General features: G+C 38.2%; 3 protein-coding genes across 3 annotated transcripts; 2 read left to right on the top strand and 1 right to left on the bottom strand.

Annotated features, from left to right (window-relative positions):
• Window positions 1-21: 21 nt before the first annotated feature.
• On the top strand, window positions 22-13402 carry LOC113676820 (C-Jun-amino-terminal kinase-interacting protein 4). Its single transcript, XM_027193540.2, has 23 exons — window positions 22-500; window positions 1629-1749; window positions 1842-1912; window positions 2844-2932; window positions 3288-3484; window positions 3648-4233; window positions 4308-4364; window positions 4598-4693; window positions 5098-5140; window positions 5306-5436; window positions 5815-5874; window positions 5973-6152; window positions 6422-6489; window positions 6609-6754; window positions 6904-7225; window positions 7334-7399; window positions 7505-7652; window positions 7817-7897; window positions 8085-8152; window positions 8260-8408; window positions 8809-8980; window positions 10837-11102; window positions 11264-13402. Exons 1-23 carry the CDS (start codon window positions 189-191, stop codon window positions 11594-11596), a joined length of 3762 nt encoding a protein of 1253 aa, XP_027049341.2. The 5' UTR covers window positions 22-188; the 3' UTR covers window positions 11597-13402.
• A 680-nt stretch (window positions 13403-14082) lies between these two features.
• LOC113676824 (uncharacterized) lies at window positions 14083-16742 on the top strand. The gene is made up of 4 exons (XM_027193543.2): window positions 14083-14646; window positions 15276-15455; window positions 15727-15846; window positions 15953-16742. The coding sequence occupies exons 1-4, from the start codon at window positions 14607-14609 to the stop codon at window positions 16048-16050; spliced, it is 438 nt and encodes a 145-aa protein (XP_027049344.2). The 5' UTR covers window positions 14083-14606; the 3' UTR covers window positions 16051-16742.
• A 421-nt stretch (window positions 16743-17163) lies between these two features.
• On the bottom strand, window positions 17164-22018 carry LOC113676822 (ribose-phosphate pyrophosphokinase 2). Its single transcript, XM_027193541.2, has 8 exons — window positions 21812-22018; window positions 20821-21004; window positions 20354-20452; window positions 19413-19537; window positions 18967-19021; window positions 18357-18475; window positions 17903-18062; window positions 17164-17457 (listed from the first exon to the last, which is right to left on the bottom strand). Exons 1-8 carry the CDS (start codon window positions 21931-21933, stop codon window positions 17365-17367), a joined length of 957 nt encoding a protein of 318 aa, XP_027049342.1. The 5' UTR covers window positions 21934-22018; the 3' UTR covers window positions 17164-17364.
• Window positions 22019-22348: the final 330 nt, after the last annotated feature.

The raw sequence follows: 22348 nt of genomic DNA, 5'->3' as shown, positions 1-22348 counted from the left end.
CTGAGTGAGCATCAACAAAATTTCATTACCAGGCCCCCCCACATTATGGAAATCTCGCGAAGATGTCTGTGAAGGGAAGCGGAGGAATAATGGCAAACAACGACTGTTTTCAAGGTTTATCTGTTACCAGTTATCCAGAGAATATAGCTTAGGTGTTCTTCTTTTGCCTCAAAAGAAATCAATGCGATATGGAGGGCGAAGAAGAGAAAAACGACGTAGTGTACTCCAGTGGAGATGAAGGAGGCGCTACAGTTATGTCGGAAAGAGTGTCCAATCTCGCTAACAGTATTTACAGCGAGTTCGAACGAATGATTCAAAAATATGATCAAGACGTTGTGTCAGGACTTATGCCACTTATGGTGTCTGTGTTAGAACAACTGGATAGTGCCTATGGAGACAACAACGAGCAGTTAGTTGAGTTGGAAATATTGAGTGATGATAACGAGCAGCTCATTACCCAATATGAAAGGGAAAAGCAACTCAGAAAGCTGGCGGAAAACGTAAGTGGTATATGTTATCTCCTATTTAGTTATTCCCCTAAGTAAAATTAATCCTTTAGTATTTTACCAGCGAATTTTTCGGGTAGGGGAAGCTATGTCTTATGTTTTTGTACATAAATTGTTATATATATCAGCCCCTCGTATTTGAGATTTAGTAATAGTTTCTCTTTTCACACCAGCACAAATAATAGCATTCTACCACTGGAATTGGAAAAATGCGTATATGAGAAATATATGTATCTTTCTTTTGATGTTAACTATTTAAATCATTTTTTCATTTTGTACCATTTTTGTTGTTCCATTTTTGACAGTGCATTTAGGGAAGGCGTTGTCTTTTCGAAAATAATAATCTTGCTTTGATTCTAAAGACTTCAGTGTTTTTTTTCGTTCCCATATTATTAAAACCATGTAAATGAAATTTCATTTCACGGTATATTTACCACAGTCGCTGACTGTATTTAATGCTAAAATTTGTTTCCAATTTGAAAGTGCTATGCATAAATTAATGTGGCTATTTCTTTAGGTCATTTGGAATTATGTTAAATATTTTTTTGTGCAACAGATACATGCCTGGTCATCAGTGCTTCATGGGCTAGTAAGAAAAAAAGTTGTTAAGCACCAAAAATTTTAAGATATTGAGAGTTTTTGTCATGTTTGGCTGAAAATTATTAGAGGATGATGGCAAGGACATAATTAAGTAGTATAAACATTTACTTAAATTATTGTGTTGTCAAACTGTGCGTATACCTTTTAGCCTTAACAGCAAACTGTAACCGATACCTTGAGATTATTTCATCATTATAAATAGAAGCTGGTGGTTTCTCTGCCAACTGTTTGGTTATATTTTGCTGGTTATTAATGGTTGAAAAAATTGTACTGTTAATTATGTTAAGATTTATCGAAGTCATGTCATGCTTGACCTGGTTTAACCTCAATTGGTACAATATTTTGCCTTTATTTACAATCCATCCAAAATAAACAGACAATTACATGCAAGTCTGTGGGTTTTAGTTAACAAGGCCCTTGATGGAATAATATTTTTATGGGGGAGTGGGAAACAATTTTTAATTAGTGTCAGTAAAGAAATGAGAGGTAACATAAGAAAATATTTATTTACTTTTATTTCAGAGATATCTGGAGATAGAGGATCAGATTGAAGCTGAAAAGAGAGAATCTCACAAGCAGATTGATACCTTAGAGCATGACAATAAAAGTCTGGAATCTCGAATCAAAAGTTACCAAGACCACAGTTAGTGATACAAAATATTTTAGCATATCACTGTAGTCTAAATAGTGACTTAAAAAAGTCTCTTTTGTGCTGACAAAATTTCTTATTTTAAGTTGAACGGCAGGATGAAAGGATATCAGAGATGAAACGTGAATATCATACTCTTCATGAAAGACATTCAGAGGTGAGTCACCTTCTGTTTGGGTGATGTTTTGACCTGGAACACAACAGACTACTGTCCAAATATAAAATGTCATGGCTTGGAAATAACCACAAAGGGGCAAGAATAGCAAAGTCTGTGAAAAACTGTTTTTAACCAGGTCCTAGTGGAATGTTGTGCTTAAGTATACAGTATGTATACATGGCAGGCCTGACTGGTATTATTTTGTGGTCAAGTAAATTAACCCAACTAACCTTATCTTTGAGTTAAGGAGTGACTATTCTTTAGACAAACTGACAAGGCCCATTGGGCTAATCTATGTGAAGGCAAAAGAATACTAATCAAGTCTGCCATTTATGCATAGGGTGCATATGAACCAATCCTAACTACATTTCTAATTCATCTGTAGTTGCAACATTTTAAGTCACTAAATTTACGTTTTTTCAAATATTTTGTGTCTCTTTGAAAATGACTTTTTAACCCATCAGTACATGGTTCATACAGGTCCTGGGATTTTATTTTCACATTTTGAAGGACTCAAAAGTCCTAGAAAAAGACTGCAGGTCTTGAAAGGTCCTGAAAATCTGCTTAACCCAAGCAATAAAGGTTTTAAAATATATGTTAAGGGAAATGTATATAGACTATAAGAAGAATTGATTTTGAAATCTTGGGAATGAAGGGTTGTAGGTGAAATGTGGGGTCCTAAAAGATCAATCTGAGTCCTGGAAAAGTCCTTGAAATTTGTCTCTAAAAGAGGGTGAGAACCCTGTCAGTAGTCTGTTACAGCTGTGATTGTGAACTTGGCTGATCTAGTTACTGACAATGAGCTTCACAGGTAATAATTGTTTAACATATGAGTGGTATGCGTGAAGCATTTGATCAGGGCTATGTTTTTAAATTAAAAATTTAGTCAGGCTTAAACTAAAAATTGTTTTTTTCTGCAAATTTGTGTCAGTTACTCCATCAACACATGGAGCGGCTGCAGAGAGAGGACAGAAAAGGTTCAGGCTCCACAGCAGATACACCATCCAGGACTCCTTTTAGGTAACAATCATAACTCACAATGAACTCACAAATGATTCCCTAATCTTTCAGTATGAGCTTGTTTTTGTGGGAAGTTAGTTTTCAAGGTATGAATTTTTCCTTTGTTGTTGTCAATCTCTTCACCATTGGTGAGTAGTGTAATTGAGTATCTGGAGTCTATTGAGGATATTAAGTACTTTAGTAAGTTTTCAGAAGTCAAAAAATGTAGTGAGAGGTCATAGGACTGAAATTGGAGATCCCACCTGATTGAAAAGTTTTGTGGATCTTCCCTAAGTCAATGTAGCTAATATGTTTTCTGTTGTTTGGCATTGAGTACTTGCCAGATTTAATCCTTTACTCCTTTCACTTCCAACAGACCAAGAACTGTCTCAACAGACTCACCACGCTCTCCCATTGGAACACCTGTCAACTCTTTAACAGATTTGCTACCTGGCACCTCTCCAGGAGGACCCAAGAGCATTGATGGTGACATGGTTGTACCTCCATCGCCTCACAGAGGAGACAGCAATGAGATGTCACTTGAAGAGGAACAACTTGCTGGTAAAGGGAAAGGTTTGTAGCCTTCTTTGTTTTATTTTTTCCTTAATTTTGTCTGTGATTGCTCATGAATTGCCGATTAAGCTGAGGTGAGTATTTACTCGTGAATATACGTGTAAGACCTTATTTAAGAGTGTAATTCTTAACAATTAACACTTGTTCCATTTCTACCTTGCAGGTAGTGAGACTGAGAAAAAAACTGGTGTTGGAGAAGTTTCTCCTGCTGCCCAAAATGTTCATGGATCTCCTGGTAGTGGTTTTGTCACCATAAGTGGTGATAAGCTGGATAGTAACAGCATTGGAGACATTGTGAAAGGCTCACCATCAAACACAACCAGTTCACTACAGAGTTTAAATACAGGAACCTGTCACCTTACAGATGTCGACAACATGCCAATCATGACAGTGACTGATGTTGAAAGAGTGATTTCTGGAGAATCTCAAACTCCTCCAAATGGAAGCTTTGTTCACCTGAGTAATGATGCTGCAGCCATCATGGCCTCCACTCCTGAATTGATACCTAATGCTGGGTCTTCACCTGTTGATGTGATTAGGAGAGAGGGTAGCAGACAGGGTGGAGAGCGCCCCATATCTTTGGATCTGGAGACACTTCCTCAAGGTGTCAGTGCACATTCTTTGTTTGCTGAGCTGTCTATTCAAGAACCTGACATCATTGGGCAGGTAGACACTGGTGCAGACATCACTGCAATGGTTGGAGAACTGGACACAGTGTTAAAAGAGAATAAAGAATTGCTGACTGCAAAGTAAGCATGTGAAATTGAGAGTATCGTGGACAATATCAGTTTTTCTTACTGGTGTTTTTGCAATTTAATTGCAGGACCAAACTTGTTACTCAAAAGAATGATCTTCTGAAAAGAGTTGAAGAGTTGTCCAAGTAAGTCTTTATTGATCAATACTTACTATTTTCTGATTTGTTTAGGTAGATATTTTGAATTTTTTTAAGGTGATGGTTTTGTTTATGCCTTGTTGCATTAAAGAGGTCTGTTCATCTTTAATGAGCCACATTTTTTTAATTGCACTTCCAACTTTTTTGTCTTAACCACGAAATGTGTGGATTGTAGTTCTGTTCTGAATTTTCCTAATTCATTTTCTTTTTGCTTTTTTTAGTGAAAAGGAACTAGCAAGAGAGGAAGTGATAGCACTTCAAGACACCAAGAGTCGTTTATCACAGCACATCTCAGAGATTGAACAGGAGCTGAAAAGGTCAGAACCAATTCCTTGTTTTGAGATTTAACTAATTTATAGACAGTTTTATCTTGCACCATAAAAATGCAAAAAAAAAATTTACCTAGCCAACATTCAACCCTCACACTTGCTGGATGCATTAGCTGATGTTATTTTGAACTGTCAATCCCAACTTCTAAAATCCTACTCATTCTGCAGACTTTTCAAGTTACTGTCGTAATCCTCATGTAGGCATACCTTGGGAAAATTTCAATTAAAATAGACTGAGTGATCCTTAAAGCAATTTTTATTATTAATATTGCCTCTGTGTTACTCTGACTATGATTTTATCTTGTTGCTACTTGTTCTGTCACAAATTTTACAGGTAGAATTTGTTTTTGCTGATCAGAAAATTTAAAGCAAAATCTCCTGCTTGTTTACAGGGTGAAAATGGATGCAGAAAAAGCTACAGTGGCTTTAAAAGAGGTAAACCACAGACAAAACATTATTCATGATTTGAGGAGATATATGAATGAATTTGTTTTTCTATGGCATTTTTTCATTCATTTGCAAGCAAGAATTGCAAACAAATTTATCTGATGTCACAACAAGTGTTGAGAAGTAATGCATATTTGACTTAACCATTTGTAGGCTAATGTGTCGGCAGCTCATCGAAAGAGGTTTACGCGAGTTGAGATGGCCCGAGTATTGATGGAAAGAAACCAGTACAAAGAAAGATTGATGGAATTGCAAGAGGCTGTAAGATGGACAGAAATGATCAGGTAATTTCAAGCAAGAAATGATCACTTAGTCCGTAATAACTCAATGAATGGTGTGAATAAGTGTAGAGAACAGCATGACTTCAGATACAGTTGAATTAGTCTATGTTAATTAGTATTTATCTGATAGATTGTTAGTTTGTCGAGTCCTTATTTTTGCAGTACCAATGCCTTTTTTTTTTATTTTTACACTGACCAAACAATATTTATTTATTAATTTCTTACTTCTTCTATTTATTTAATGATGATGAGTTCTATTATGTAGTACATCACACAGTTGAGAATTTAGTAATCTAAGAAAACCAACCCATCTGTTTTCAGAGGAAATGGTAAACTTAATTTGAAGTGTCTCAATGAAAGTGTTCCTTTTCTTCTTCCTAGGGCATCAAAGGAGAGAAACCTTGAACTGCAACAAAAGAAGAAATCATCCATTTGGAAATTGTATGTAGCTCATTTGTTTTTAAGATTCAGGATTCTGATATTTTTCAAACTTGTGCATATCTGAAATCTAAAGTAACAAACATAATATGTTGAATCAGTTTCAGCAATCTTTTTGGACCCTCGCCAAAGAAGCCTGCCCCAACCATGGTCAGCATCAGGTACAACTCCCCTCAGGGGGAGGGAGAGTCATCTCCTTCATCTCGACGTAGCAGCTCTGTAAACTCAGGATCTACAGGCTCAATTGCAGTCGCAAGTGGTGGAGGATTTGGTAGTGAGAAGTGAGAAACTTTTCTTATTAGCATCTAGTTTCTACTTACATTACAAATGTATTTTGTTAGCTTTGATTACCAAAAAATGAAAAGTAATTAAGGTTAGGTTTATAGAGTAAACTGTGAGTTCTGGCCTTCTTTCAGGAAACTTACCAGTGTTGAAACTGCATGAAAGGCTATGATGTAATGAAACCCACTCTAAGGAAGAAATTAAAAGCCCAGAAATCTGGTTCCAAAATGATTTTCTGTCATACTCACTCACTGTTCTCATCTTTTAGCTTTGATCGGCAGCGACTTGTGGAGAGAAGGGAACGCTACAGACAAGTGAGGGCATTTCTCAACTCAGGTGATATTTTAAATCCTCCTCATTTTCTATGCTTCTATCTTATGTACATAATTCATGAACAGATGGTGTTTTCCATGCATTATCAATCCTCAATGTCAGAGTTTTTGTTTTGATTTCAGATGTTGCTGAGGGTCGCATGCAAGCTTATGGCTGGAGTCTTCCGGCAAAATACTCAACAGAAGTTGCAGAAGGAGGAAAAAGCCTGGTGTCTGTCCCTGTACCAGTTTATTGCAGGCCTCTTAATCTTAATGACCCTGGGATGAAAGTATGTTTGCCTCTTAAAATCAATTATCAATATTAAATTGGTGAATGTTCTTTTCATCTTCAAACAAAGGAACTAGTTGTACACTTTTATAGTTTCTATTTATCATATTGAAAGAACAAGTACTAAACACAGTTGTAATCTTGATGCAGATCTGGTGTGCAGCTGGCGTAGATTTGTCTGGTGGGAAAACACAAGATGGTGGTTCAGTCATTGGTGCAACTAGTGTATTTTACACAGACAGTGTGCGTGACCAAGATGAAACAGGAATGGACCCAAAGCTGGAGCCAAAAGTGTCTATGGTTTGGATTGGCAGCAGCACACACTCATGCAGTAAGGTTACTGTTGTTGATGCTAATTACCCTCAGAACATTCTGGATTGCTTTATAGTGTGTACATCGCATCTATTGTGCATCACTCCTGTGCCTGGTGCATCAGAAGGGGATTATCAGAGTTCGGAATGGAAAGTTGAAGGTAAAGATTATATCTGTTTCTTTGTAGTGCATCAATAAACACATACCACAAATGTAGTATAACTGGATTTGCAGAGTTGGTGTTAGAGTTACTTTTCCTTCATTGCAGACCCACTACAGACAAACCCTGACAAAGGTGATTCCACTGAGGGTTCAGGATTCAGTGATCCACTGGGTACAGTTAAAACAGACTCTTTTGATACTTTGCAATTTTTAGACAATTGAAGACATCATTTCTGTGATTTTTAATGGTACATTGTGTTGTTTGTGATGTGTCCAGGAGTACAAACAGGCCAAGGATCGGATGGACCAACAGTAACAGACATCACAGCTGGTGAAAGTACATCACCTGGAGCCACACCAGTTGAAGGAGTTGAGAAAATGAGCAGTGTATTACCAACCATGTGGCTCGGAGCACAATCTGGCTGGTAAGTCACAAAGTGTGTGAATGGTTTATGATATACGAGCTGTTTCTTAATGATAGTGAATCTGTCTTGATCTTTATTTCTTTCTGTCTGTCTGTCTGTCTACAAGATATTCTACTAAAGAATGGGTCATGTGTACAATATACTGTTGAATGATTCCTTTGCAGTGTGTATGTACATTCTGCCATTTCTGACTGGAAGAAATGCATCCATTCCATTAGACTCAAGGACTCAGTCCTCAGTATAGTGTGAGTACATGAAAAGCAATAACAAAAGTAACTGCATAAAATGATAGTCTTGAAAAAGTCTGTCAGGGATCTACCAGCAAGTTATGTGCAATTGACGAACATTATCCCTCTTTTGTAACATAACATGATCATCAGAATTTAAATAATTTGCTTCTATTGTTATCTTCTGCCAAACTTTATGTTGTAGATATGTGAAAACCCGTGTCTTAGTTGCTCTTGCTGATGGCACAGTGGCCATCTTTCATAGGGCTTCAGGTATGTCTACCTTTGCTTTTGCCATCTTTCTCTCCTTCTATTCTGATCAGGTTTGATGTTTGGCCATTTTGGTTTCTAGTAATCAGAAATGACCTTGTTAATTTTAGATGGTCAGTGGAACTTTAACAATTATCACTTGCTTGATCTTGGCCGACCACATCACTCCATTCGGTGTATGACTGTAGTTCATGACAAAGTCTGGTGTGGTTATCGCAATAAAATCCAAGTCATTCATCCCCGCAGCATGAAAGTAGAGGTATGTTGTGTAATAAAGTAACTCAGCACTCTGGTGTGTTATGAGGAGAACTAAGCTTGTGGAAAGGCTCTCATTCAGGATGTGTGAGTCAAGGTGCTTTTGGGTCTTTTCCTTCCTCCCTTTTACAGTGCTCAGATCTCTTTGTTCGTTTTTCTAAGTTATTTAATGCATTCTGTTCCTCTTTCCCTACACTCAAGATGAAGGCTTTTCTTTTCCATGGGAATTATCACAACAAGTTTCATGCGGGTTGACCAATTGCTGTAACATAGTAGTCAAATATGTTAATATAGCTTAAAGATGGAATTACTTTTATTGTTTATTTCCAACTGCCTTCAAACTAAGTGGTTTTGCTTTTGAAAAAGTTTTTCTAACTAACCAACAACTCTGAATAATTTTTAAGAAAACATTTGATGCTCATCCCCGACGTGAAAGTCAGGTTCGTCAGCTGGCCTGGATAGGAGATGGTGTGTGGGTGTCCATTCGTTTGGATAGTACACTGAGATTGTACAATGCACATACTTATCACCATCTACAGGATATTGATATTGAGCCATATGTCAGCAAGATGTTAGGTAAGTATCTCCTACCTACCTTTTCACCCATCTTTTCTACCGACCCATCTTTTCATCCATCTTACCTACCTGCCTACCTTCTCACCTATCTAACCAAACAACCTTTCCATCCATCTTACCAACCTATTCACCTTCTCACTGATGTCACCTACCTACCTACCTACCTTCTCATCTATCCTACCAAACTACCTTTCCATCCATTTTACCCACCTACCCACCTACTCACCCATCTTATCACCCATCTTACCTACCTACCTTTCCACCCATCTTACTTACCTACCTACCTTCTCACCCATCCTACCTACTAACCTTTCCACCCATCTTACTTACATACCTACCTTCTCACCTATCCCACCTACTAACCTTTCCACCCATCTTACTTACCTACCTACCTTCTCACCTATCCTATCCTACCAACCTTTCCACCCATCTTACTTACATACCTACCTTCTCACCCATCTTACCTACCAACTTTTCCACCCATCTTACTTTCCTGCCTACCTTCTCACCTATCCTACCTACCTACCTTTCCACCCATCTTACTTACATACCTACCTTCTCACCCATCCTACCTACTAACCTTTCCACCCATCTTACTTATCTACCTACCTTCTCACCCATCTTACCTACCTACCTTTCCACCCATCTTACTTACATACCTACCTTCTCACCCATCCTACCTACTAACCTTTCCACCCATCTTACTTACATACCTACCTTCTCACCTATCCCACCTACCAACCTTTCCACCCATCTTACTTACATACCTACCTTCTCACCCATCCCACCTACTAACCTTTCCACCCATCTTACTTACATACCTACCTTCTCACCCATCCTACCTACTAACCTTTCCACCCATCTTACTTACCTACCTACCTTCTCACCTATCCCACCTACCAACCTTTCCACCCATCTTACTTACATACCTACCTTCTCACCTATCCCACCTACTAACCTTTCCACCCATCTTACTTACATACCTACCTTCTCACCCATCCTACCTACCAACCTTTCCACCCATCTTACTTACATACCTACCTTCTCACCCATCTTACCTACTAACCTTTCCACCCATCTTACTTACCTACCTACCTTCTCACCTATCCTATCCTACCAACCTTTCCACCCATCTTACTTACATACCTACCTTCTCACCCATCTTACCTACCAACTTTTCCACCCATCTTACTTTCCTGCCTACCTTCTCACCTATCCTACCTACCTACCTTTCCACCCATCTTACTTACATACCTACCTTCTCACCTATCTTACCTACCTACCTATCCACTCATCTCACTTACCTATCAATCTTCTCACATATCCTACCTACCTACCTACCTTTCCACTCATCTTACTTACCTACCTACCTTCTCACCTTCTCACCCATCTTACCTACCAACTTTTCCACCCATCTTACTTTCCTGCCTACCTTCTCACCTGTCCTACCTACCTACCTTTCCACCCATCTTACTAACCTGCCTACCTTCTCACCTATCTTACCTACCTACCTATCCACCCATCTTACTTTCCTGCCTACCTTTCACCTGTCCTGCCTACTCACCTTTCCACCCATCTTACTTACCCGCCTACCTTCTCACCTGTCTTACCTACCTACCTATCCACGCACTGATTTATTTACCTTCCTACTCGATCTCACCTTTTACTAACCTCTTGCTACTCGCCTGTCCTCTCCATCAACTTGCTCACTTGCTTATCTCCCCGTCTACCAGCCTTTCTAACCATCTCAGCTACTCCATATACATTTTCATTGCTTCCGCGTTTTAATAATTAGTGCAACTAAATATTTAACCTTTCTTGTTGAATGTTACAGTACTTTGTTTTGTCTTTTACAGGAACCGGAAAATTAGGTTTCTCGTTTGTACGTATTACGTCGCTCATGTTAACCAATGACCGTCTCTGGGTGGGAACGGGAAATGGTGTTATTTTGTCGGTCCCATTGGTGGCCGCACGTCCCGCAAGGGATGACGGAGAAGCACAAACAAGTTCCCCGGGGACGGGAGGAACCGGAGGTCCAGGAGGAGCGGTTAGAGTGTACAGCAACGAAGGAAAAGATGGAGACACACCAAGAGGCTCAAGCTTTATGCCTTACTGTTCTATGGTGAGTATGGTAACATTCGTGCATCGATGATTGTTTTTCATTGCAATTCCATCACCGTTTTTAACTACAGAGGATGTCCTTTAGCTCTCTTATTCCAAATTTTTATGTCCAAAGCATGAGAGGCACACTTTCCCCATTTCAAAATGAATTTTTTGTTTCAGGTTAACGCTCAGTTGTCCTTTCACGGTCACCGCGACTCAGTGAAGTTCTTTGTAGCCGTCCCAGGCTCTATGAAGAGAGTCTCTCAACCAGCGCCAGCCAACAGATCAACAAGTCCCAGTGGTCAACCTGCTAAGTCTAGCCCAGAGAAGACTGTGACCGAGTGCATGCTTTTAGTGTTATCAGGGGGAGAGGGGTACGTCGATTTCCGTTTGGGAGACAACGAAGAGACTGCTTTGGAAGAGCAAGGTGGTGATTTGATATCTGTCACAACTCGTGGTCAATCGACCAATGAGAGGAGCCATATTATGGTTTGGCAGGTGTCGGTCACATGATGACTATAGATATGGAAAGTGTAAGGTCCTGTTTTGGGGTGCAAATAAGGTCAAAAGTGCAGCAGTGTTACAGTTTGTATCACTGGGTAACTAACGCGAGGGGCCTCAGTATAGTTTTGTACAGACGTCTTCCATCTCATGGCGCTACAGAGGGCCAGCCATGCCGTTACAGGTTACGTTTTACGAAATAATTGGAAAGTGACCGTGTCCTTGTAAGTCTATGGGATTAAAATTGCTTCACATAACAGGACCCACCTTTCCAAAGCAACAAATAAGGGGTTAAAAATAGTTTTTTTCAAAACTCATTTTATTTGTAGATAAACAGTAACACTCACATTTCACGACAGCAGTGTAATGGCACGTAACCCTTTCTCAAGTTCCCATTAGTAATTCTCCTCAGCGTCTGCCATGCAATTCTCAAGCCTTTAGTTCGGTGAATTTGATATTGGATCAACAAATAATCTTTGAATTGTTTTTTTTCCCTCGACACTTGTCTGCTTGATATTGTAAGTAGATATTTTGTCCTGGTCACTTGTGAGAGTGAAAGCGTTTACTAATTTCATGGCACTTGTATTAAATATACACGAAAGTTAAACGTAATTCAGTTTTAGTACCTTTTGTAACTGATTAAGTTCGTTGGTCTGGTTCGGTTTTTTTAAGTATTTGTAAATAAGTTTCCAATAATTTCCAGAGTTACGAAATGTATTTTTGGTGGTACGTTACTAAATTAAGCATTAATGTTTACTATTTTCCAAGGGTTATTACCAATAATTATTACTATGTAACGAATTTCAAATCAAAATATATATCAGGTTTTACAATTGTAATAAATTAGTGGAAAGAAAACCGACCTGAAAATTAGAACGCGAAAGGTTTAATTAAAACTCTTATAAGCATTGTTGACATTTTATTTTGGCGGCAAAGGGTAATAGTGAGTTTTATTGCTGAAGATTAATGCGAAAGAACCTTGAATAGTTCCTATGGGTTTTCATTTTTGTAATCATCGTCCAGCACCTAAAATTTAAGAATTTGTGAGGATATAGCCCCAGACTTAGCTGTTTTCCTTTTTAATTAGAAAAAAAATCTGTTCTACACACGCGACAACCGCATTAATCTTACCAAAACGCAATCCTGTGTCACGTGGCACGTTCATCCAATAGAAAAAGCTTATTTCAATCGCGGTGTAAAAATTCCTGTTTTTGAAAATGACTTTTTCTTGTTCTTGGCCATACAAGGAATGGTAGGACTTAGTGCCAAAGTTTGTTACAGAAAGAGCAAACGTTTAGTCTTTCTAATATTTTCATTTAGAATTGGCGCTGTTAAGGAAGACCTTGGAGCATGAAAGGTGTCTGTAGCCATATTAGTTTACTCCCAAAATTGTTAGGTTATCATAAAGTATTTCGGTTTGGCTGAGTTATGATTATCGATCACTAGAATTAGTACGTAAACAAAATATTGGTAAACTTGTATTCAAAATAATTTTCTCTATTACTTGTGACATTCGTTATGTTTTCTGTAGTGTATTGTCTTAATGTTCTTATCTTTCTGCCTTGACAGAAGAAGGTTACTGTCGCCCCTGACACAAAGAGATGTTTTTTGTCAAGTCCAATCAAATATTACTCTCAGATTTAATTTATTATCAATAGCTCGTAACCTTGTTTGGCGTCCAAAAGATATGATAGCTAACTTTAATGAAGGTTAAGTAGATTTTGATTCTATGTATTTATTTATTGTCTGCGGTTTTGTCTATCTGTTATTTTGAACTGATAAAATAGAGGATTAAAAACAGTTTCAGTTTAGACTCAATTCAAGTCTCACTGGTAACGGGGTTGTCCAATTCACTCAAAGTTCAGAACACTTCGCAGTGTGAAAAACAATTGGCACGGTTTGGCAAATACAGAAAATGAACAGGTTTGTGGAAGTCAGCCGTAACACAAAGGGAACAGAATAACCAGAGAAAAAAACAACAATAATGACAAAAAAGACAAACGAGAGTCAAAAGGAATCGGAAATAACATCGAAGTATCATGCCATCACGCAGGTTCATCTTTTGAGTAAATTCGATATTTCCTTTACCTGAACATAACTTCACGTGCTATTAAACGAAGCTGAAAACGTGCGACGAGATAAAACAAAGCACTCAATAGGATTGCATGCGCGTTTCAAGACTCAATGAAAGATATCAGTTAACTCACCGATAGCCACTTACACTTTTTCGGACTTGTCTTTTCACTTATCAGCAAGACATCCTGTCTCGCATTCCTTCAGTTAAAGTATTTTTGTTTCCGTACACAGCGACCATTCAATTTTTCAATACCTTGGAAGTTTACCAATTTCTATTTCTGTTAGTGAGGTCAGCAGGTCGGTCAGCAGGACACTGATACAGCAATGAACAATAGTATAGTGACCAAACTTAAGGCATTAATCACGTTAAAATCTCATCTTTAGAGCCAACTTTTGACCTCAAATTCCTTCTAAGAGCTTCTGGGTATCAATTGTCTGATGAACTAGTCAATATTCTTCTTTTCTAAAATGTACAGATACGTAGAACCTGTACAGTACGACTTAAAAACCCAGGCGAACATGTGTATTTCCCGCACACACCAGGTTTGGTTCCGGCATGTTAATGATTACTATTGTTGTGTTTTAGAAATCTCCTGCAGGACTGATCTCATCCTAAGTCAGATGTTCCGCTAACGTACCGGTAGTTATTGAAAGACAGAAATAATGCCAGTTTTTGCACTTTACCGGGATAAGTGCTTTCAATAAGAGGGCTGAGTAGTTGTTACTGATCTTACCTTGACATAATGATTGACAGGATCCTGTTATTGTCACGTTTGATTGGCTTACATCCAATTGATGACAAACCAGTGGTCTGACTGCAGTTTATTTTGCTTCTGTGCCAGAAGGTTAAAAATCCGAAATCTTCATTTTACCCCTCATTTGCGTCTCGCAGTCCTTCCCCAGCACTTTCAGAGCCGAACCTTCATTCTGTGGGATCCTACTAAGTATGAAGACTTTTGTGAGTGTTTGTGTCCTTTTGTGCTTAGGTAAGTTTGATTTCTCGGTCCTGTATACAAAAGTTTAACGTTTAGTACTTGAGCTTACGATTAGGAAGGATGGATTTAGATGAAAAGCTAAAATGCTTGTAATACAAATCTGTTGGCGTTAAACAGAGGCCGGATCACCTTACAAAAAACTATCTTTATGTAGAGGGTAGGTGTTGTTTCACCTTAACTTTGTGTTTATCTATGATAGAATGAACATTTCCTTACCAAATGACAAACATTCATCCTGGATAACGCCGCAGAGAAATGCCAAAATTCATTCTGACCGCAGAAAAAATATCACTTTAATAAGGGATCACTCCCCTTTCGATGGATTAGTTCAACAGTTTAATGATAATTTTAAAAACTTCGCGAGGGATCGATGCTTTTGTGTTTACACTGTGTTCACCCTGTTCGTAATGTTTTAGGCAAAGAGATTCTAGAATGTAACACTACACCCAATAACTTTGAAGTTTCAGACAACATAACCATCTGTTCATATCGCAGGTATGTGGGAGGGAGGGAAGGAGGGCAAAAGTAGACCCACTGGAGTAAGACTTTACCCAGTCTGTTCACACTTTTTTTTTTCCTTTGAGAAGGATTATTTTTCAAAATTAAGTTATACCTTGCAGTTCCAGAATTCCATGCAGCCCCAAAGCTGACCTGTATACGATCTCTAAAGTGCCCCGTTACGCATCAGGGATGTTACGTGGTCGACGGGCTCTGCCGCTGTGATCAGGCGTTGTGTTGTAACAATCCCTTTAATTACTCAACACTGGAAAGCTGTTTGGCAGATAATGCGCTTCAGTTAGGTTGGTAACAAGATTGGTTACTTTACTTCCGGTAACAGACCAGCGAAAAACCCCTTAGATATTTCCAAAACTAAACACGAACCGAGGTTAGGGGTAAGTGCCATCCAAGACTGACACAACAAAGTGTTCCATGGGAAGGAATGCGTCAAATGATTACGTGTTCCACGAGAAGGAATGCGTCAAATGATTAATTGCTCCATAGGAAGGATTGCGTCGAATGCTCCCAAGCAATGTAACGATAACAACAAATTTTTAAATTCTTATTATTCAGAGGATCCATGTAAAGATGATCCATGTAAGAACAATGGGTATTGTGTCCAACTGATGGGTCAGTCTTCCTACCGCTGTGATTGCTACGGTACAGGATATTTTGGACCTCACTGCCATAAAAGTAAGTAGCATTATCACCTACTCTTGACTGGTGCTAAACGCCTGAAAATTTGGCTTAGGTCAGCTGAGAATTCTGCTGATAATTTTTTCATTTTTCTCATTATTAGAGTGCCCAAAAGATGCAAGAAAGGAAATATACAGGTTAAAAGGACAAACGGAAGAGCACGCTCGTAGTAGGAAGCGTTACCTTATGGCATGCCTTTAACTTACATATTCTTATGACAGAGTAACCATGGATGATAGTAAAATGAAAGTTGTCAAAAGAATTTTGTTAGTAGATGTCAATATGGACAGTAAACGCCATACATAAGAAAAGATAACCAAGTTATAAACTGGATCTATTCTTCGTCATTTTTTTACCTATGCTCTGCAATGTCCAGAGTTGACAATCGAGATGCATCGATCGTGGCATCTGAGATAGCGCATAAAGAAAATTACTTTTCATATCATGTAGTTTAAAGTACATTAAGGACTTTTTCTATATAAATTAGAGAACAATTCTGTTGTGATCTGATCAAACTTGAGCTTTAAAATATTGAAGAGAAGTTTGGTTTTGAAAAAAAAAAGGACTTACTTGAGCAATAGAATAGTTAGGGAAATGATGATAGTAAAGTTGAAAAATGACTGCTATCCACGTCTTTACACTTCAGGCAGGTGAAACAGATGTTAAATTCACATCAGCTAGTAATTATCACTGTTAGGGTCTCTCCGCACAAGCGAAACACTTGTTTATTTAGAAAATTTTTTTTGTCATCACCAACATTTTACAAGTGCGGATGGTTTGTCGCGACTTGAAAAAATTTGGGCGAGGTTGACAAATCCTCAGATGGACCGCCGACAAAATTTGTCCCCGGTAAAAACTAGAAAAATCGACTGAATAAACAAAACCGTGATAAACTTGTCGATCATTTGTCGTATAAGCTACTAATAGCATGTAATTGAACTAAAATCAATTTACTAGAGAGGCAAGAATTGTTTTTTGTTGCAAAACTCGGGGATTCTAAAATTTTAAAACGACTTAGGATTGATCCTGGAAATTGGAGCCGGGTGAATCCTTTGCTAAACTATGCTAGCCAGGCTAGTGAACTGATCAGGCGCTGACAGAATTTGTATATGGTGTATAAGACAAGTAACTACAACCTTTTCTTTGAAACAAGCACCATGGCACAAATGGCCAGCGATGAGTTTTGGAAGTTTACTTGACATGTCAAGGCTTACCACTTGGGTACTCAAGGTGACAGAAGCACGTGGGAACGATTGAGCAAATGGTTATCTCACTTAAACTTCAGACCATAACTGCTATGACATAACAATGCTATAGCTTGTTACATAATTTTATTATAACTTGTAGTTGACTACATTTTTCCTACTTGCCTAGGTGGCCACATCAGTCAAAGCTCAGAGGACTGTTACCTGGTCAACGCGTATGAATTGCTATTCTGACCATAACAAATATAATCTGTTAACTCTTATTAAATACTCAAATAACCCAAACTCCCTGTACACATATTTATGTCTTTCAAAGGGGAACATTAGTGAACAGGTAAGAGACTGATTCACCATTGTGTGTTCTGCGAATAGCCTCGGCAAGGATCATGGAAATATCAATGCACTAGGACAAAACAGAAAGATAGGGAATTAAAATAATTAAAACAAGGAAAATCAAAATGAAATGCATTGCTGATACAGATTACCCTTCTGAAGGATTTTTCTTGCAGTGTTGATCATTCTATCAGTAGTAAAAGTTGTACAGTGTTAAGCCTGATCCACTTATCAACTGGAAAAACTGATCAATTGACAGAACTTTCATGAACACCAGTCATATGTGAGTTCAGTCACCTCTCCACTAATCTGTAAGTGAACCCTTTGCACCCCAACATCAGTATGCACATTTTCCAGGTTCTGACAAGGATAATTTGTTCAACAATCAAGAGCTTCTTCAGTTGGTAATCATTTTCTTTATTCTCCAACCTAAACGTGTGATTCAGGGGTGATAATATATGGAGAAATTGGATGCTAGTAACTCTTAGGGATCAAGGGGATGGGAGATTTCTTACCTTGATCTTTGCACAATTTTCCATTTTGCTTTCTTGTGGGATGGTATTTGTGACTACAACAGCTTCCAGATCACTTTCCTCAATTCTCCGCAGAGCAGGACCAGAGAAGATTCCATGTGTCAGTATAGCATAAACTTTGGCAGCACCAGCATCTCTCAGTCTGGTGGAATAACAAAAGGAACGGGTGAGCGCTTGAGAAATCCACCAACATAATAATAAAAAAAAATATGTTCCAAGTTCTCATTTTGTTGGGATGAGTGAGAAAGAGGAGAGGGAATACAAAGGATAGCAGCTCCACTACTTTCAAACTCCCTTCCCTCTTACTCCTCTCCACTGAACATTATTAACTTGGTAAAGGTGACATTAAAAACGTTTGATGAAAAGAATACATCAACAAGTGATCAAGAAGTTCTTAGGACATTGGTCCATTTGCAATTTGTGGTGGAGAACTTACTTCTGAGCTGCAAGTGTTAGTGTTCCGCAGGTATCTGCCATGTCATCAACTAGTATTGCTGTACGATCTTTAACATCTCCAACAAGAACCATACTGGCCACTTCATTGGCAACTTTTCGCTGATTAGCAACAAATAAAAAGTAATTAGAGATGATCTTCTACACTACAAACAGATGCAAAATTAACAATTTTCATTCAAACAGACAAGAGTTTATTTTTCTGTGGGAGGAAAATCACATGTTCCCAAGGAGGCCAGTCTGAGATGGATTTCATGTTTCAGTCTGAAATGAGTTGTCCTGTGATTGTTTAATTTTATTTCCCAGTGTAACTGAGTGACTACTTTTTGGAAAATGAAAAACCAACAAAATAACAGCACATTCATCTATCATCTGAGCTGATAACATTAGAATAATTACTTGTTGTATTGGACCAATAATGTGCGAATAGGTGTGGCACAACACATGGTAAACTCTTAAACTGCAAAGAGAACTATAGTCATAAGGGGGGGGGGGCAGCTTTTGATACTGAGGAATGTAATGAAATGATATTACACTTCCAACTGCATTAAAAACCAACTAAATCGCATCATGCTGTTTTCTACAAACCTTACCTCCTTATGAATCAAGGCAAAGCCAACATTCAAATGATCAGCTATGGATGTAACTCTGAAACAACAAAAGAAGTCAAGAAATACCATTGCTGAATAATTAAATTGGGTTTCATTGCATTCTAATTGAAAGCTAGATTGCTTGATCAAGGGCACCTTCACTGGCTTTCCCACAGGAAATGCATTTGAGTGAGCAAAAACACCAACCATTTTAAATTCTACATTGATAAAGAGCATTTACTACCATCATACCCATACCAACTTACAAATGGTCTCCATGTACACAGAAGATACCTATGTTAACTGCATCAGTCCAAAGGTTGACCAAGGTGTTGTGCATTGTTTGAGATTAGGCATTGACAAAAAGAAAGAATATAAGAGTCTATAGCCAGGGAACTACTGCAATGATACAAGTTGAGTTTGTAGCCTCGTGTCTGTGCAGTTCAGACCTTTTAGCTCCTCCAGCATCAGGCGAAACAATAACTGCTCGTTCCCACTCAGTAATGTGTTCTCTGATCCACCTTAACACTGCAGGCTCGGCATACAAATTGTCTACTGGTATATCAAAGAAACCCTGGAATGAAGAGAAGACCTGTATCATAAATAACTTACCAAACTAATCCATGGAAAATAAACTGGCTCCACTTTCACTGCTAGATCAGTTTAACCCTTTAACTCCCTAACTGTCTGCCAAACAATCCTCATTATGTTGACTTGGAGAATTTGGTGTCAGATCAATTAGTAATCCCATAATTGATATCTTTCTTTATTCTCATCACTTGTCTGCATAGTATTGTCTAGATATAGTAGGAAGGAATTCTCTCTTAGTCACTCATGGGAGTTAAAGGGTTAACTAAATTAAATCATTAATATCGTTGTTGGTAATTAATTCGTGGCAAGTAAGAATTGAAATACTTCCCTTTTTTAAACTAAAAATACTAACACTTTTCACTTAACAACCATTATTTTCTCGCTTCATATTATAAACTCAGTTTCTACCTCCAATCAGAAATTCAATGAACCTGAAATACACATAAGGGTATCTCAGTCTGCAATAGGTATTTATACAATTGCTTAAATAATAACAGGAATGTGCACACCCAAATTATGTCTCCCTTTCCTCACTTGCACCAAGTGATAATACTACAAAAGGAAACATTTCCAAAATGGCAGTCACACAAGTTCTTGATGTTTTATAAGCACACAAGTAAAATGAAAGACAATGCAGTTTCTCTGATAATCACCTGGGCAACATACTATACCAACTAGTCTCCTTGGACTCAGTACAAATTGTCCAATAATCATCTCAACTGAACTCATTATGCCTTGAGTAATTAAAATTCAAATAATTGTGGTAAGTTTTTCAACATTCATTAATTCTTGTTTATACCTGTATCTGTGAAGCATGAAGATCCATGGTAATAATATGATCTGCACCAGCTACTGAGAGCATGTTTGCCACCAGTTTAGCTGAAATTGGTGCACGACTCTACGACAGAAAGTTACTGGTTTTAGCACCTTAAAAAAACCATTAAGCAACATTTCCAGACAATACTGAATGATAAACAAAAGATTTCTAAGCATCAGCAATGAGAGAGTGAAGACCATTTAAGTTTATGAGTTAAAAAACGCCTTCCAGATTGTAATGAAGTTTTGTCTCAGCCCACATGTTTTGAGCCCAGGCCTTTGAGACAATTGTTAATGCTGCACTAAGGGGCTTGTTGTACTAAATACAGTTAATGGAAGTTTACTCTGTGTGTCTTCATTTGAACTAAACCTGTGACCAAGTTATTGCTTAGGGTTACAAAGTTTTGCATGAAACTTCCTTTAGATATCAATAGCATGATTTCTACTGACCTTGTCCTTCTTATCTTGTCTTGCATATGGAAAGCATGGAATAACAGCTGTGACTCGCTGGGCTGAAGCAATCTTACAAGCATTGATCATGATCAACAGTTCCATTAAATTATCATTCACATCACCGCAACCACTTTGCACTATAAAGACATCCTCTCCTCGCACTGATTCACCAATTTCAACACTACAGAACAATGAGAAAGTTCAATAAAACACAGTAACTCGGTCAGCAGCCGTGAAGTCAAAATGCTGCAAATGACATCAGAATTGACTACATTATTGAACAAACAATGTTGATAACCTTCTATGATTAATGAAAACCGAGATTAGTTCAGGTAGAACACTGGTACTCCTTTATGGTGTTTAATGCATGAACATTACCGCCGCTTCATTTTCGAGCAAAAAACAAACTCTACCCTCTGGAGAGGAAAACTGAAATAACACTTTCCCCTTATGTAGAAATTGGTATGTATATCACTTCCCTAAAAAAGAGAAATGACGACATCAGAACCAACTTTTCTGAGGTACAAGCAACGCTGACGACTATTCAGGTAACATGTATGATGAACTGTGACAGATAGACGAGTAACCACGTGCTAATAATTTAGCTCGTAGGAAATAAGTCCGTTCGTGAAACAAACCCTGACAAGTCACCACAGGTCTAACTGTCGCCAGTGAAACATGAAATCCAAAAGCAATGTTGGTAATTAAATCAGCAGACTGTGTATTTTGAGCAAACTTTACCGAAGAAATTCACCACGAGACTCGTATGATAGCAGCACCAGGAAGATTTTCCCATATCCTCATGTATTTTACGATCATTACTGAGAAATTTTCAGTTTTCCCAAAGTTGACCTTCGTTTCCGTTTTATCCCCATTATCACTCTTGATTTTTAAGTTAAAAGGTACAAAACACGACGCTGCATTTGTAAACTAGTTGAGCTCTTTCGACATCACAAACCGAAGGAAGGCAGTAGCAACGCACTCTCACCTGGTTTCCTTGTTCGAGAATTTTTTCAACACACACTTCCCCAGTTCATTCCCTAGCCGTTCTGAAATCAATTTCGCCAGTAATTGATGAGAATTCCCTCCAAATATCTTTATGTTCGGCATGTTTGGAAAAATGTAACGATACAACACGTTCAGTGGGCAACTGAACGTGTTGGCGGCAAATGTACCAGGAGCGGTTACATGAATTTGTGTGACAACAAAGTGACAAAGTGTAGGGAATGGGACGTGGAGAGGGAGGGGAGGCACAAGAGGATCAATTCTTTGCGTCCTCATATCTTCTGACACAATTTTCTTCGCTTGTCCTCAACAAGAGACAATGAACTGATCCTATCTTGTCCTAAATTAACAGAAATTATATTTGTTCCCAAAATTTCTCAGCGGTCGAAAATTTTCTCGAAGATGACCCGACTACTGGACAGAAAAGAAGCCCATCGTGACAGAATCCAGACAGATTACAAGGAGAAGTAAACCAACGTAACATGAATAACTTTCAAGTGCAAGACAGTAACGTGATTCT

The sequence above is a fragment of the Pocillopora damicornis genome, chromosome 13 (assembly GCF_964200805.1).
Source record: "Pocillopora damicornis chromosome 13, jaPocDami1.2, whole genome shotgun sequence".
Classification (NCBI taxonomy): domain Eukaryota; kingdom Metazoa; phylum Cnidaria; class Anthozoa; order Scleractinia; family Pocilloporidae; genus Pocillopora; species Pocillopora damicornis.
Note: the sequence above shows the minus strand (reverse complement) of the source record. Positions and strands in the feature narration are given on the sequence as shown.